Source organism: Miniopterus schreibersii (assembly GCF_964146895.1).
Source record: "Miniopterus schreibersii genome assembly, chromosome: 5".
NCBI classification, from domain to species: Eukaryota; Metazoa; Chordata; class Mammalia; order Chiroptera; family Miniopteridae; genus Miniopterus; species Miniopterus schreibersii.
The window spans coordinates 28,473,172-28,491,537 of record NC_138106.1 but is presented as its reverse complement, the minus strand read 5'-3'; the positions used below and the strand labels follow the sequence as shown (position 1 = coordinate 28,491,537).

The 18,366-nt window shown below is 39.2% G+C and overlaps 1 protein-coding gene across 1 annotated transcript in view; it reads left to right on the top strand.

Moving 5' to 3' along the window:
* Positions 1 to 9,630, top strand: part of SPATA16 (spermatogenesis associated 16) — a gene marked incomplete at its 3' end in the record, with an annotated part of 163,949 nt that extends 154,319 nt beyond the window's left edge. The window contains 1 exon segment of the mRNA XM_081138639.1: positions 9,508 to 9,630. Coding sequence (XP_080994765.1) covers positions 9,508 to 9,630 — 123 coding nt within the window.
* Positions 9,631 to 18,366: the final 8,736 nt, after the last annotated feature.

Sequence of the window (18,366 nt, the reverse complement as noted above, 5' to 3'; positions counted from 1 at the left end):
ACACACCTCTTTCTCTTAGCATCATTAAAACTGTGTGTCAACCTTATGTGTGCTCTGCTAAAATGGCTTTGTGCTGGAAAAAAGACTGTGGAGGAACATGAGATGGCTGGTGAGAAGGTGACTATGGGTCTGTGTTAGAGAGATTCTAATCTACAGATTAAATTACTGGATTAAAAGGAATTTAAGGGACCTTTAACTTCCCAAGACCTCTTAATTGGAGAGAAGACCCCTTTAGCTTCACAATAATTCATCAAGTTGTTAAAGATATTTAGAAGCAACTGGGAAAACTAATTCAAGAAATAAAAGTATATCTTCCTGAGGCACAAGGGTCAAAAATAATCTTTTAAAAGGCAATGATAGAGAATTTCTACTTCTGGGAATACAGAGTAAACATTCTTTTCCTATTCCTCCCATTTAAGTACAACTTAAAACCCTGGACAGAATATGTAAAACAAATACAAGACTCTGAAAGGTAGAATGAAAAATACAGACAACCCAGGGACACGGGGACTTGAGGAATGACAGTGGTAAGGGTAAGTTCATTGGTTGTTCCATTTTGTTGTTGTTGTTGCTTGACTCATTTACTTGTTGCTGAAGAAGCTGGTAACTCAGAAATACTAACATATGCAGACCAAAAAAGCACCCCAAACAGCCCGCTCTCTTTAGCCAAAGGACAAAAAAAGGGGTGGCCTAGCAAGACAGAAAACTCTAGACAGTAATCATTCTACTCCAGCCAAACACCACAGGAAAAATGGTCATCCAACCGCCACCCATATCAGCAAAGGCCAAGTAAGGAGTTCTACCCTCGCTAGGCAATAAGGAGGTTTCCCAATCTTCCCACCCTCACAGTGGTGTCAGAGAAGACCAAATAAGGAGCCTGGACTTCCAACCCCACTGGGTGGTAAGGCTCCTCCTTCCGCTTCCTCCCTGCTGGTGTGGAATCAGAGGAGGCCTAGTAGAGAGTTAGGATTTTCACCACCCACCAACTATCATCAGCTTCCCACCTTAGTCTGACCTAAGTGGAGGCCACATGGGGAGGTTGTCCTACCCTTCCCAGCTAGGGAGATATCAGTGGAAACCGAGTGAAGAGCTAGAATGCTCATCCCCACCCAGAAGTAATGAGGAGCCCCTTCCTCAGGTGTCGATGGAGGCTGAGTGGGGAACCTGAACTTCTATCCCTACCTGGCAGTAATGAGGCAGCGCCTCTCCTATCCCTGACACAGCAGCATTGGAAAGATCCAGCTAAACCAGAAAGTCTAAATAAGATCCTGTGTATCATAACATAATACCCAAAATGTCCAGATTTCAATCCAAGATCACTCATCATACCAAGAATCAGCCAGACCTCAAACTGAGTGAAGAAAGGTAACCAATAGACGCTAACACAGAGATGTTAGAGACACGCGACAACCTGCGCAAGTCTCCGGAGATGCATGGAGTTACATAACACATGATCTCATTGATAGAGCCTGCCTCAAATGACAAGTATAGAAATGGACAACAGGTTAGTGGCTGCCAGGGGCTAGAGGTGGGGCCAGGAGGAAGAGGGGTACAGCCATAAAAAGTCAACACTGAGAAACCTTCCTGATAACGGAACTGGCTTGTATCCTGAGTGTGTCAATGTCAATACCCTGGCTGTGGTCTTCTACTACCTTTTGCAAAATGTTACCGCTGGGGCAAACTACACAAAGAGTAAAAAGGTTCTTCCTCTACTACTTCTTACTGATGCACGGGAATCTACAATTATGTTCAAATAAAAAGTTTAAAAATATATTCAAACCTTAAAATAATTTATGCCATTAAATGTTGAAAAATAAAATTTTAAACAGCCATGACACATAATGCCCCAGACAGAGTGGTAGCAAGGTTTTGTAATGTTCTTTAACTCTATACTAAGCATAATAAAAAGTGGTGTCATTTGGGGCCTTTTCAATTGAGTTGGTAATACAGTTTTTAAGCAGGAAGGTTTTTGTACATTTTGTAACATCTCAGCAGTAGGTACCTCAGATTTTAAGTTGTTCTTTTATGACTAAAACAGTGAATAACGTACAAAATTCTCTAAATAAAAACGGAGAAATATGGGGCTTGTTTGTCTGTCTGAACGGTAGCCAAACACTAAAGAAAAATGCTATATTATGAATAACAGAAACGGCTCCATTTCAGAAACTAACTTTACTTTAGAAATTAATTTCAAGCCTGTTTGAAAACAACTGTAATTCTAATTAGAGTTAAAATTCAAACCATTTTGGATGATAAATATTTAAAAGCATTCGGTCTGGAAACTAAACTGGAACAGAGCAAGGAAACCGACGTTATCTAATCCGCTGGGGTGGAGTGACATGTCCGCCCGCCCAGAGGGTTTCAGCCCACGGTGCCGATCGCTGCAAACACATCCTCACTCTGCAGCCCCGCTGCAGTCGGAGAAACCTGGTATTTATTCCTGAAGAATCCGAATCTTATTCCATCTGCCTTTTTTCTTCTTAAGAGGCATCTTTAAAAGCTTTACTAAGTAGGAAAAAAACCTTTGAGGACCCAATTCCTGAGGCATGAACATGTGCAAACAAACCCCTGTAAACATAGCTAATCCTCTCTCCTTGATCCAAACTAGATGAAATCCAAGAGAAGTCCCAGTTCCAGCCCAGTGCCTTTCTTCTCAGTGTAACCCACCCGTGCTTTGTGTTTAAGATCAACTTCCTCTCGCTGCCGTTACTGGAACAAAACCACCCTGGTTCCCAAGGTATACACTTAGCCTGTGCAGGGCCACCAAGCAGGTAGCAGGTATCAGACAGCAGGAAAGTGGGTAGTAGAAAACATGTCATGTTAGAGGGGAAAATTAGAACTTAATTGAGTTTCCTTTTCTTTTATGGCTTAGTGGTGATATTAGTTTGATGGGGCTGCTGTAATAAAGCACCACACACTGAGTGGCTTGAACAACAGAAATTTACCGTCTCATAGTTCTGGAGGCTGGAAATCTGAGCTCCAGGTGTCCTCAGGGTTGGTTTCTTCTGAGGGCCGTAAGGAAAACCAGTTCTCTGCCTCTCCCGCAGCTTCTGGCGGCTTGCTGACAATTTTTATGATACCTTGGCTTGTAGGAGCAGCACCCTGATCTTCACTTTCACCTTCACATGGTGATCACCCTGTTTGTGTGCCTGTGTTGAAAGTACCCCTTTCCATGAGGACGCCAGCATTTTGGATTAGGGCCCATGCTAATGACCTCATTTTAATTTGATTACCTCCGTAAATGCCCATTCTGAAAGACTAGGAGTTAAGACCTCAACATATGAATTTGGGGGAAATAAAATTAAACTCATCACAGTAATATTTGATGTTAAATGACTTTAAAAGGAAAAAGGCCACCCACGTCTTTATAGTGACTCTCCCTCGCCTCATTGGAATGACTCCTCTTTTGAAGCTCTATTAGCCTATGTTGTCCCTTGAAGTTATCATCGCCAACTAGCTTTTGCTCATGTTGGGCTTCTTGTCATTTCTTTCCTTTGTGTGTCCCATTCCTAACTCTCTTTTGCCCTGAGATTCAGTTTCTTGCTCAGCGATGCCTTTGGTGTCATGGCCAGCCTTCACACAATAATCAAAGTTGCTTTCACCACTGAGCACGTTTCTGCAGAGTGAATCCAGGCCAAACTAAGCATCATAAAATTAGTGCTTTAAAGTTGGAATGGATCTTAAAAGCTTATTCAGTCTGACCTCCAGCTCACACATGACTCACGAATACTTCATGCCCACCAAGGAATCCTCTAATGTTTGATTTCCAATCTCTGGTGATGGGGGGGTCACCATACCTCACCCTGAAGTCCCTTCCATGTTTATACAGCTGTGAAAGGCAGTTATACATAAAACTGATATATATCTACTTTTTCACTCACTTGACTAATAATTCTGTTATTCATTGTTGATTCAACAAAGTTTTATTGAGAACTTGTCATGAAACCTCCAGGCACAACAAAATGTACTATAATAATCTTTGTAGAGAGTTCAGCCATTTATGACGAGATTTGCATAAACATCAAGCCACTAAATCCTCACAGAAACTGTGTAAAATAGACTGTTTATTATTACTAATTTTTATTTACACTAGAGATGAGAAAATTAAAGCTCAGAAGTGAAGTCACATGACTAGTTGAAGAACTGTGAATCAAACACATCCTCTAATTCTAGATAGCACTCTCTTCCCAATGCGTGTGCTGACACAAACAGATCCATCACTTCTTCCACACAACAACTCTGATATAACTAAGGACCCCACGGGTACCTGCTGTGTTTCTCTTTTCCATGTTAAACACCTCCAGATCCTTCGACTTTCCTTCATACAATTTGGAGTCCAAACCTGGGACACATCCAGAACTGAGCATGATAACCCAGTCGTGATATGACCTGAGCAGAGAAGGGGGAGAACCACTGCCTCCTCTGAGACAGACACATTTTAAACATTGTAGTCTATCCTCAGATCAGCTCTAGGGGAGGTAACCAGGTAACACTATTGATTTATGTTGAACTTGTGGGTAATATGTACTATCAGAAACTCACCTCTCTCCCCTCCCTTCTCTGATCCCTCCTAATTCTGCCTTTTATAGTGTGGAACTTTGAGAACTAATCACAAGACTTGAATGTATGTCAAACACCTACACTTAGCACAGTTACTGAGGAAGCATCCCCCATAGAGGAGAGGCCAAAAACACAGTACTAGATAAACTTGTTCAGCTTTTTCTTTTATTTCACTTTTTTCATTTATTTATGTTTTCCCATTTATGGGGTGTTCACTTCTAGATTCTAGTATTAAAACTACTACTAAATAATAGCAATTCAGACATGTGCAAATGTGTCACGTAAATTGTTTAATTCAATCTCACCAGGACCTTGTGAAACAATTGATAGATGAGGAAACTTAGGTTCCAAGAAGTTCAATAAAGCTGCCCAAAGGCACATGCCAACATCAAGCTGGAGCTGGGATTTCAACACAGATATATCTGACTTCAACAGTAGGCTATATCTCTGCCATGACCACATTTTTGTTCTAAATAACTGAAAGTATCCTTTTTTGGTTCATTTTTCTTAGTACTTTTCAACTTCTAGAAATGCTTCTCACATGGTAAACTATAAAACAGTGGGTTGTTTTTTCTTTTCAATTTGGAGTTTTGCAACATTCTGGCTTTTAGCCTAGTGCTAGGCTATTATATAGGTCCATTTTTTAACACATTCCTAATTATGTGGGCTTTGTCCATACCTTGCATTTGTCACTAATCAAACATTCTTTTCCCTTAGAACTGTTCATCTAATTGTATTCCTCACCTCATTAAGATATGATCATTATCTCAAGTTAGAAATTTCACAGTCATTCCTAATTCTGCCTGCCTTCTTATCCCAGCACAGAATTTTTCATTAAGTCTATAGTTCTTACTTTCTAAATGTCTCTTAAATCCTTGATTCAAGCCCTCATTGTATTTTTCATGTCCTATTGCACTGGCCTCCTAATTGATGCACCTGCTTCCAGTCTCCCTTGCTTCATTTCACTCCACATAACGACACCAGATTTATCTTTCTAACCACAGAGCTGAATATTTCCAACTTCTTACAAGCTGACCCCAGTCTATATTTCCTGCTGTACATGTCTCTACTCTGAGTCCCCTCATGTCTACATCTATGCTATAAGTGACTCATCCCTACCCAATGGCCTAGGTTCTCTCACAACCTTGCTTGTATGGATGGCTTTTCCTCTGTCTGAAATATTTCTTGTCCTAGCAAAGACTCAGCTCCTGTAACCTCCAAGGCACCTCCACATTCTTGCAGATAGAATTCATTGTTCTGACATTTTTGCTAACAGAGCTTTTGGTACATGGTTCTTACATAAACAGTTACACACTGTTGTAATAATTTGTCATTAACTGCCTCTCCTACATGAATATGAGTTCTTCATAAACAAAGATCTTGATATTTTTGCTTATCACCCTAGTACAATGCCAAATACATAGTAGATAGTCAATAGATATTTGCACAAAAGGATGAATGTGCTTCCTTGAAATCTAGGCTGACTAGAAATTTTCCCATAACATTGGTCTACTTAGTTACCTCCATATTTCTTCCTAATTGATATTGGTTTTGTACTATTAGAATTTTCAGACCTCCTTTATTCTCAGACTGTCTTCTCTTTTAGAGTTTCATAGTCACCTTTGTTCTGAAAGACTTTTGTGTATAAGAATTGAAAGGTCCTGAGAAACTAGTTGATAGCCTTTACTTTTTGATGTGGAATATAACTGATAGCCAAAAGACAGCTGAGAATCTGCTCTCTTACTGAGACCTTTAGTTCCTCCTTGATCACCTGACATCCCAAAATTCTCTGCTAGCTCATTTGGTCATCTGTCCATAGCTCTGTAATTCCAAGTCAGCATTGGCATATAAATACACAAGAAAGTGGTATCTGCCCATTTTGCAAATGGGAAAATTGGACCCAGAATGACCAAGTAGACTATCTGATATAGTTAAACAAGTAGATTCTGTACCAAAAAGAAAGTCTAATGAGGCCTCTGCTCCAAAAACTGGCTCATTTCCTTCCTTATATGCTTACATATTTCTTTGTGTTTTATTTCCCTAAGGGCTTTATAGAAATTTCTATCATTTGCAATCTGTTCATCTTAGTTATATGAATCTATTTTCTCTCCAACCAGCATTTTTCTTTCCTTGACTTAAAAAAAGAAAATAAAGAACCAGCTTTAGTAAAAACATGTTGCAGCTCTCCTACACTTCAGTAAGTACAGAAGCTAAAATTGACTTCCTTTGCTGCATATTAGGTCATTCATCTAATGGTATACTCTAAGAGAATAACCTCTGATTTGAAAAATGTGAGGGCTTCTCTTAAGGCTGGACTAACCAATCTATGAATGCAAGTCATGGAATTTTTTGGCTTGATATGTCCTTGGAAATTTCCAGGCTAACCCTTTCCTCACCAAAGGTTGGTGAAAATGGAAGCTCAGAAAGGCCAAGTGACTTCTGTGAGGTCAACAGATTAGGGTTATAAGCTAGGCCAAGAGCAGAACTCAACACTTCTATTTCTTATTCAGTGCCCTTTCTACCTCTGGCTGTTTCAAGTATGGAGACCACACCTTGTGATTACCTTGCCTTGAGAGTCTCAAAGCTGAACAGTGCTAATAGAATGATGGCACATGAAAGTAGTGATCATTTAACTTGTAAGAGAAGAGAACGCCTTCTGATATGCTCCATACCAGGCAACACTTTGAGTAGGGAAAACATGTTGGTTGCTGAATGTCTTCAGCTCTGTTACTAGAGAGGAGGAGGAATAAGGGTCTACTATGTCCTAGGTGCTGGGAATAGTGGTCAACATGGACCTAGTTCTTGCCTTATGGAGATTAAAGGCCAGATGGAAAGACATATTATATAAGTCATTATAAACAATTAAGTAAAAACATTACAATATGCAAAGAGATGAATGGGTTGCTATGGGAATATGTTACTGAGAGACCCAGTCTGGTCTGGGCTATCTGGAAAGATTTCTTTGAAGCACTGATGTTGAACCTGAAATTCAAAGGATGTGTAAGGGTTCAGATGGGAGTATTCCATCAGAGGACATGGTATTAGGAGCATCAAGGGTGCGGAGAGCACTGCACAGCTATGCTCAAATAACTGAGAGATGAACTACACGGCTGAGGCAGATGGAGTGACACAAATGAACCAGATCAGCCAGAGCCGTGTAAGCCATGTTTAGGGTGTGGGAGTCTATTTAGGTAATTTAAGCAAGGGAATAATATGATCAGGATTACATTTTTAAAAAATCAGTCCAGTATCATTAGGTGAGTGGGTTGAAATGTCAACATGTAGATAACCAGGTAGGAGGTGAACACAGGCCAGGTATAAGACATGCACGTAGTTTGTACCCTAGGTCTCCCAGCATAATTAGGCAGTACTCTCTATTCCAATGACACATTTTGTGTTTCCTTTTTGTCTGTAATGTTCATAATGAAAGGCAACACAGTCAACACAGCTCTTAATAAACACAATTTTTAAAAAATAAAAGACAGCAGCTACCTAATGTATAGTTTAAAATAATTATCTTTCTATATCATTGAAGAAAGCTTTTTTGTTGCATTAGGATTGTAATTTTAAATTGTATTTGGACTAATCACAAACATTCTAATTGTAAAGAGCTTCAATTTAAATGATAAATTATCAATGAAGATAATATGAGTGAGTCATCAACTCAACTATTGAAGTAACAGGAAAGTGCCATCCATTATGTTTATTCTGATTGTGTTCCATGTTAATGTTTTACTTATGATTTGGCTGTAAGTTGGATAGTCTAAATACATGGAATACATAAAACAATGCTTTGACTTCATGACAAGGTCCAAAAATATTCTGTCAAGTTATTTTATGATCAGACATCATAAACTACAATGTGCCTTTGGAGAAATTTACCTGAAGTAACTTTAAATTTTCAAAAAGAATTGTTTTCATATAAATAAATTACCTTATTTTCTTAAAAACATACTCACACACACACAATGAACAGCTTATATCACCTGGGGTGAAAATAAGACCTAAGAATAACATACAGAGGAGTGCTGCCATTTATTATTCTCTCTTGACAATCTGAATTATCTTTTCCATGTTACAGTGAATGATAAACCAAGTAATTTAAAAGTAGAACTCAAATTTGGAAAATTGAAGTTGTAAGTGCTCTTTATCTTAAGTAGATGATATATTTGTGCACCTTAAGCTAACTTGATGACAGTGGGCTCTTCAGTGAACAACTTTGGGCTAATATAATAAGTAGGTCCTGGCAGTCAGTGTTAAGTATGAGTTGTTGTATCTACAGACCTTCCTGAGAATCCAACTCAGCACATATTTGTAAATTCTTTTATTCTATAGTTCTTTCTGACAAATTCGTATAATACATTCAACCATCGTTGAATAATTAGAAGTTTTCTTTGCAGAAAGACTGATGCTTTATTTTTAAGAATTATTGATTTGTAGTCATTATTTTATTTTATTCCCTGGGGTGCGGCATTTTTTAAGAAAATGTGTTTGCTTTTTAATTTCCTTTTGATTTAAAAGAAATCATTCTTACTAAGACAATGTGGAATATTCATTTTTCTCCCAAGTTGGCCAGGGGCATACAAATGCTAGAATCTCTGACTTGAAGGATGTGGATTTGTTTCTTTCATTCTTTTTGATAGTAAGTTATTTTTCTTTTTGAAATCCTTGGTTTTACCAATCATTAAAAACGGTGAGTGATACTCATGCCCAGTAGGGAGCACTGAGTGGCAAAGCAAACTCCCTTGTGCCTGCTTCATGTTCCTAAACAAGGGAACCCGAAATGGAAACAGAAGGAGCCTCTTATGTTTCATCATTTCTGTCTCTACACGTTCTGTTCCAACATGGACCTATATGTGCCATTTCATTTTAAATGCATCACCATTTTCCTACATATACAAAACCCGGGAAAACAACAACAAATCCTGTTGTGTCTATTTCTTCTAGGTTGGACGAGTTGAAGACTTTCTTTACCAATTAGAGGATAATTTCTTAAAAACTAAGAAACTGAGAAATGCTCGAAGGCAAAAAACAAAAATGAAGCGGCTTCAGACTGTGCAGCAAAGCTAGTCACCGGCGCTACAAGACACCCCGGAGAAAGGGACGATGGCATCCCACCAGCCTGACTGTGACAGCTTATAACTGAGGCCTATTGCCAAGGGATTGAGGTGGCGCTTCCCTTGGCTCATCTTTAGCAAAAACGGTCTATACTTCATTAATCTCGAATGGCAGCAATAAATGTTCTCAGCAAATTTGATTCGACTCTTGTTCAACTTCATCGAATTCAGTTAAATAGTTTATAAAATAACCATTGCTGCCACTGTCACTTGCTTCATTCTTTCAAAATTGACTAAGGTATACCAGGGCTACCTAAGTATGCTTATAGTATATGTGCACACTCATGCCCAGTTATTCTTTCTTAAATATGTCTTTCTTGATTTCAGAGAGATGAAGGGAGAGGGAGAGGGAAAGGGAGGGGGAGGGGGAAAGGGAGAGGGAGGGGGAGGGGGAGGGGGAGGGGGAGGGGGAGGGGGAGGGAGAGGGAGAGGGAGAGGGAGAGGGAGAGGGAGAGGGAGAGGGAGAGGGAGAGGGAGAGGGAGAGGGAGAGGGAGAGGGAGAGGGAGAGGGAGAGACATCAATGATGAGAGAGTCATTGATCCCCTGCCTCATGCACGCCCCCTACTGGGGATCGAGTGCACAACCCGCATGTGCTCTGACTGGGAATCAAACTGCAATTTCCTGGATCCTAGGTCAATGCTCACCCACTGAGCCATGCCCGGCCGGACGATGCACAGTTATTAAGAGTTATTCACACATCATATACAGAAAAGGACAGACAACATAAATGCAAATTTTAAAAATCATAAAACTGATAATAGACTTTCTTGATCCTTATAGAGATAGTCATACGCAGTACAGCTCATGCTAACTGTTAAATTATTTCATTAAAATCTCAGTTCTTTTCTCTGGATCCTTTATATTCCCTCCTCTTAGATGGCTCAACACAGTGCATATATTTGACAAGGTACGTAGCCAATAACCATCACTCAAGACCTCAGCTGACACCAAAAAGGGGTCTGACGGTAGAGTAAGGAGGAGCAATTCAGATACAGAGAAAAATAAACAAGGAAGCATAATTTTTAAAAGCAGTGAAAAAAAATGAACAGGATCTCAGAGCACACTGATAATAAAAAACATGGGAAGTAAAACAGGGAATGAAATACTTAGTGCTGAATGATTATACAATGAGATTGTAAAGGAATCAATTAATAATTTAGTCTTAAATGTATGTTAGAGTTGTATAATCATAATTAGGCAAGATATAAATATTTTTAAATCTTGAAATAAAATAGGATCTTGGTTCCCCTGGGGACAATCTTCTTAATCTTACCTTTATCAAATAGTCTCCTCTTTCTATCCAGCTCCCCCTGGACAACACCATCACTGTCACCAGCTTCTGTCAGGTTAGTTATTAATACCCTTGTAGTTTTTAAGAACTCCTCTCTGTTTCTAAACTCACACCAGCATGGCATCTCAGTTCTCACATGTACTGGAAGATAATTTCTTTCTATAGACACTTGATTCTAGCCAAATGTGGGAGTCTAAGGTGAACAGCTAAGCACCCCATCTCACCACAGATGCTGTTATCATTTCTGATCATTGTCTAGGAATTTCCCATTATTTAAAAAAAATCTTCATAATATCTCTAGGAAATGAAGTTTGTCAGCTTTGAATTTTAACTTTAGTATTTAAGTTTTATTTTCCAAAAGGGTTGCTATGTTCTGTGAATAACAGGTTTGTTTTTTTTAACTGGGTTGGAATCCTGCCTGTTTGTTTACTGTGCTATTTTCTGAAAGGTCTATTGATATTCAATAGCTGTCCAATTGCTTTCCCTTGAAAATTAGGGTTCTCTCATGCCACAGTGCCTAAAGATTACATTGGAAATGATATAATTACAATTTTTAGATTATAACTTCACTCTTTGATCATTTCCCCCAAATCCAATACTGAACGTCCATTGGTTATTTTGTTTGGAGATTGAGGTAGAGAAAGGAGCGCTGTTCTAGTTGGTCTTGGGAAGGATAATATAAAATGGGAATCTAAAACGTCCAAAAGAAACGCTTTTTTCAGGAAAAACAATTAATCAACATTCATAGCTCTTCAAAAAGTATCTCATCTATAGAATTCTTAATAGGCGTAATAGGAATATCCATAGGAATGAATTTTGCTCGTGGTTTCCACATTAGTGTCAAGCTCCTAAAGGAGCAATAATGCAGCAAAATTTACTGCACCTGGTCTCCCATCCCTTGTTTGTTTTTTAAGTTGTCTACAACAAAGGATTTAGAAAGCAATGTGGTATTGGCGGGGGGTGGGATCAATACTAGGGAAAGAAAAGCTTACAAAGTACTTTAGAAGGGTTATTTTATTTCAGCTTCACAAGAATTTCACCATATGCACATTTTCTCCATTTTGCAATTGTAGAAAGAAGGTTGAGACTTTGCTTGACTCCAAGACTTGTTCTGTCCACTACTTGCTATTTGAAGCTTGGTCCATGGACCAGCAACATCGGCATTGGGAACTAGTGAGAAACGCAGAATTTCAAGCTCCTCCCCAGATCTACTGAATCAGAATCTGTACTTTTAATGAGATCCCTGGGTGATTTATATGCACATTAAAGTTTGAGAATTGCTCTTTACCATGTTGGAAAATATTTTCCTGTCAGCTCAAGGTTAACCTGACTTAGAAACTGATGATGTAGTCACTCTTAGGTTTTGGTCCAAATGAATATCTCCGAATATAATTTCTGCAAAGGCTTATGCACATGAAAAATTAAAAGTTCAGTAATATTAGGATGTCAGCTCTTTTCCTGCCATTCTCTTGAAGATATGTGGAATTTTATTCTGTAATGTTTTAAAAACACTGAGAAACAAACAAACAAAAAGTATATTGGCTGAAAAGGAGAAAAGAGATACACTTTATGATCAGACTTGTTTAAATATTATTTGTTGCGTAGCTAGTCCATGCACTAAATGCTTCTGTAACCTTGGCTTCCTTTGTCTTCTACTACTTCTTATGTCCTTCTATCATTTGCTGATGCATCTGGATGGCACACAGAGCTCTACTGATCTCTAACGCTGAGAAACTAAATAGATTCCTCCCAACTTGTCTACATTAGGGTGATAAATTCTGTCTATAAAATGTAGATCGAGGGACTGCCACTGGGTATTCTTCTGTAAGAAATAATTCAAGTTCAGAAGCCCCACCCCCAAAGAAGGAATCCCAAAGGAGGCCACCCAGGACCACATGAAAATCACGTGTCCTGATCCACATCTGCCCTAATGCCAGGCACTTGATCAGTATCACTCATTCCTTGGTCATTCTTGAGGGCATTTTGGTGGTGGTGTTTGCATGTGTAGGGGTTCATAATATATCACCCTAAAATATGCCACACTGGCATATTGATTATTCTGAATTAAAGTTACTTGAGAAACAGCCTATGCAAGGACACTTTGACCTTCATTCCTCTTAAAATGGGAACTAAATCTCCCTTATGAAAGGTGCCCTCAGGGCTGAGAAGGCTGCATAAGCAAACCTTGTGAACTCTGCACCATTTACTACTCTTATCCCAAACCCCCCTGCCTTGTCAATTCTACACAAATGTATTGTTTCTCTGCCTAAAAGGTATAAAAGCTGGTCACTTCTTTGAGTCTCATATCTTTGTGGGACTCCCATAAGTACATACGTAATTAAATTTTTTCTCTTGATCTATCTTTTTTATTATAGGGCTATCTCAGACACAGACCTATAAGGGTAGAAGGAAAATTATTTTTCCTCCCCAACAGATGTTTGTTTTTCTCAGCTTTTCAGTTTCAAAGTCTTCAAACCTATGGCAAGTGGCAAGAATACTACAATACGCCACATATACCTTTCACATAGATTTCCCTGATTATTAGCATTTTGCCTCAGTGCTTTCTCTCTGCCCCTGTAGGTCACTCGCTCTCTCGCTCTCTCTCCCTCTCATCAAATCCATTATAACATACTCCGTAGAAAAACAAAGTTTGTTTCTTTTAATTAAATTACCTAATCATGAGTACTCTGGTAATCCCTAATTTGCATGTCTAAATTTGTTCTCTGCATCAAATTAGCCAAAGGACCACAGTGACTTAGAAAGTGCTGGGGGAAGAGGCTGCAGGTGGCACAGGCCGCACTGGCCCCTCCTCCGCTCTGCTGGCCTTTCTGGGGCATCGCTTTGATGGTAACAGCAGCGGTCAGCAGGCGCAGGGTCCTTGAAGAAGGGAAGGCAAGTAGCAAAGGCAAGATACGGCCTCAGAGCTGCTAATTCTTACTTTTGTCTATCTGCGAAGGTGGCAAATCTTTATTCTTTGAGATCAGATGATGCAATTTTTAAAAACAGCCAGAAATTACTCAGAACTCAAATTGGTGAATAGAGTAGATGCTCAACTGAATAAATTTTATTCTGTGCCCAGGATCATGTGTGCCTCTGAAGTAAGGGCACACACAGAGGCAGCTGCCTCAGAATAAACACGGCTTTCCGAGGTGACCCCTCTGAAGAGAACCACATGTATGTTGGCATTCACACACCACTGTGTTTCTACAAAATATCTGTCTTTCCAGGCATTTCTCTATGCATCTGATGGAACAGAAAATTAGATAAATTTTTTTTAAAAAAGAAACCTGTCTAGAAAGCAATCTGTCAGTGTGCATCACGGCCCTAAAGATGTTTATACCTTCTGCCCCAATAATTTCACTTTGGGGAAACTATGCTAAAGAAATAATCAGATAGGTACTAAAACAGAAAAGTTAAAAGGTATTCAGCACAGGGTTATTTTAAATAGAAAAATAAAATGAACTCAACTAAAATTTCCCAACATAAGTAATAGACTAAATGATTTATGAAAATCTAACCAATGCTTAACCTAATAACATATAAAAATTTTATGATGTTAAAAGGAAAAAGATATAAAACTATATACAGCACAATTATAACTAGGTTATAAAATATATGCATATAAAAGACTGGAAGGGAATACAGTAAGATATTAAGAATGGTTATTTTTAGTGAAGACAGTTATGGGTGATTTTATTATCTTTTCTTTAATATTATGCCATAAGTATACGTTCCTTGATAATTAGGAAAAGATGCCTTATATTCTTATTTAGTATCACACTAGAGAAATACCAATTCATATGATGTTGCATAGACAGAGGCCAGTAAAGATATTTATTTGCGGAATTATTTGTGGCATAAAATGTTTATGACCACCTCCACCAAACATCCCTGGGACATGCAGTCCAAAAGGTCACTTAAGTAACTGTTGCACAGAACACCAGTTATGGTGTTTTACCCGCCTTTACAAATATCAACGTGATACCATACGTGGGTTGTTTCTATCTCCCTTGCTTTTGCTCCTCATAACTTTCTCCTCTGATTGTTTTGTTTCATTCTTTCCCTGTGCACACAGGATATCATCTCATAAAATATGAGACGATTGCAGACCAAAGTCCCTTAAATCAAAACGTATTGAAAGTTGAGAGACCACTGGCAGAGCAAAGCTTTGATTTACGGTGGCTTGATTCATTGAGCTAGTGTGATGGCGTCCAAGTTCAATCAGATATTTCACAAGTTGCCTGATCCACTCAGCAGTTCCCTGGGCTCCCGGGACATGGATACAAAAGACCGTTGTACAGCCTTGACAAGTAGCAGATTGTCAAGATAGAATGTAATGACACCTGGGGGGCAGGCACCTATTTTTGACAAACCATCAAAGGCAGGAAAAAAATCAGAAAACAAACCAAAAGAACATCCCAAAAGCTGACAATGTAAACATATTCTGATTGCCCATTAATGAAAAGCAGCCAGAAACCCTCAGTCTGCATGAGATTACTGGACCTCAAAATCACCCTCCACATCCCTTCTTTAATGAATGGGATGGGAGCTTGGGCACTAAACATTGGATACGCTTTTTTGTTGTGATCTTCTATCAATCCAAGGCAATGTGCAGAACTAATATGTATTAATTATCAAGACTTTCACTTTCTTTTTAAATAAATGTGTGGGCAAGCAGAAAGGCAAATATTTAGTGAGAAATGGGAACACTGAATCCCTGATACTGAGAGCAAGCCAGCCTCTTCTCTGAGCCTTGCAAAACAGGCTTACAGTTATGAATAGCTGTGTTAGGCTCTGCTCCTTAAAACCAGAGGTGGAAATTAGTGTAGTGCAGCTATCAAATGTAAAGCCCTAAGAGCAATACCTCTCACAGGTACCGCTCAATGCAAGTTAGTTTAAGATGATGGTAAGCATAATATGGAAAGCAAAATGGGCTTAGATTCTGAAGACCCAAGTTTAAATCTTAGCTCTTTTGTAAAATGGGATAATATTCTTTCCCTATCTAATGAGGTTCCAGTAAAGAGAAAATAAGATCATGAAATATGAAATGATTTTTAAACTCTGAAGCAATAACACCTTACCTTTACTGACAACTCACTATAAGCTAGGCACTGTCCCCTCTAGTCCTCACTATCAAGCTGAGAAGGGAAATATATCTCCTTTCACAGATGAGCAACCTGAGGCCCAGGAGGTGAAGTAGCTTCCCATAACTAGAACACAGCAAAGCTGGAGTTCAGATCCAGCATTGGGACTTGATATTCTGCCTCTCTGTGTTTTATCCTTGTATTACTGTTTTTGAAACCTTGTGGATCACGGGTAACATTAGCATTATACATTCTTGGAATTGTCCAAAAATGACCGTAGGAGCTCACTCTGTGTCTAATATCGTAGCCACAAGTCAGTCATATAGCTTTATCAAGATGCTGAAATATGCCTCATGCAACCAAAGACCTAAATTTAATTTGAACTTTAAATTTTTAACTTAATTTTTTAAAGTTTAATTCAAAAACTGATATTCAGTTCCATTATTAGATAACTTTAAAGTATATTTGGAAAACTTGAGTATGAAAATCTACTTTTTAACTACAAATTTTATGGAATTTAAGCATAGAACAAGTATTTCCAAAAAACATTTAGTGCTCAAATTGAGAGATTCTGTAAGTGTAAAATATACACCCAATTTTAAAGACAGTATTTTTAAAACTGTAAAATATCTTGATAACAATTTTTAAATTGATTACATGTTGAAATGATAATATTTTAGATAGTCATTCAAACAAAACATTAAATATTTATTTCACCTGTTTCTTGTTACTTTTTTACTGTAGCTACTAAAACGTTCAGAATTACATATGTGACTTGCATTATATTTCTATTGATCAGCACTGGCCTGGACAAAAAGTCAGCAGGCACTGGGCGCTCTCCCTTCCTCCTGGCAGGTGGGGCTAACAGCAACTTGGCCTTCCTACCCTGGCTGTAAGTCACCATTGGCCCCAAGGTACCAGAGGCCAGGCAATTGGCTTTCCCAGACAACTGACCGTGCAGGCCCCAGAGTCCGTTGGCATCCCCTTGATGAGTTTGCTCCCTTACTTACTCTATAAAATGAGCAATCAACAGGGAGGCAGGTGCGGCTCCTGGAGCATACACCTCCCACTGTGCCTAGCACCATGCCCTGCACCCAGCACACCCTTCTGTGGATGTCATGTCCACCGTACCTTGCTGAACTTTGCTTTAAGTTTCCTAATAAAGCCTTTCTAACCCCTAGGACGGTAGAATTTGCTGATGGTGACCACAAAGGGACCCACCTTGCACAGCAGGGGCTCCTGGAACTACTCAGTGAGAAGGATCCTAGGAACAGACTAAACATGCGGCTAATAGGAAGGTAGACACTCAAAGAGCACTGAAATTTGTGATCTTATTGTAAATGTGACACATGTATACTTACCACAGGAGAAGCCAAGGACATACTGGTTACATTTATAACCACTGTTAGTCCCTTCAGTCACATTATCCCATAAAAACATAAGTGGCAGCAAAGTGCATGTCCTGTACTAACTCACAATACTGCATTTAACCCAGAATAAAACCAAAACACAATGCTATTCATATATTCCAGGGACAAGGGACTCCCTGTCCACCAGCAAGCGTGACAGAGAGCTACCTCTGTATATTGCTAATTAAATGTCTACTGAGAGCAAGCAACTATGTGGGAGGAGGTGAAAAAGACATTAGGACAGTAATGTAAAATAATATAAAAAGCATTGGCATTTTCATTTTGTGATCTGGGTCTCAGTGTCCGAATCTGTGAAGCAATGATAACAGTCCTCAAATGGGTATTGAGAGCCTTAAGTGGATCGTGTATGTTGTCTAGCCAGTGTGTGACACATGGTAGAGACAACTGAGTAAAATCTCAGTGCCCCCCCTCTGAGAGGTAACAGAGGAAAAGGCAATCCCTGCCCTGAAAAGGTACCATGCCAGCGGAGGGGCAGTGCTGCAGCCAGGGGTGAACTGCGTCCCTCCGCAGGGGCAGGAAGGAGGGAGGGGGCCACAGCTGTGCGTGCATGAATGCCAGGTGCCCAGAAGGTGGTACTCAGAGGGAACAGGAGGCAGCCGTGTGACACAGGAGATGTAAGAAATTGAACTGATAGAAACAAAAAGTAGGAATTGCTTCTCTGAAAAGAAAATGGCTCTCAGCTTGTTTTCTTGCCGTTTGTGTTCCTCAGAAATGTTTAGCAAAGAAAAACCAATTTGAGGTATTTAATGAGCTCTGTTCCAAATAATCCCAATTTTAAATTAAATATGTTTGTGTTTTGCCAGAATTCTAGATCTCTTAAAATAGAAACTTGCCTTCTCCCTTACACTTTACAGTGAGGTGTCTTTCTTTTTTTTCCTATCTC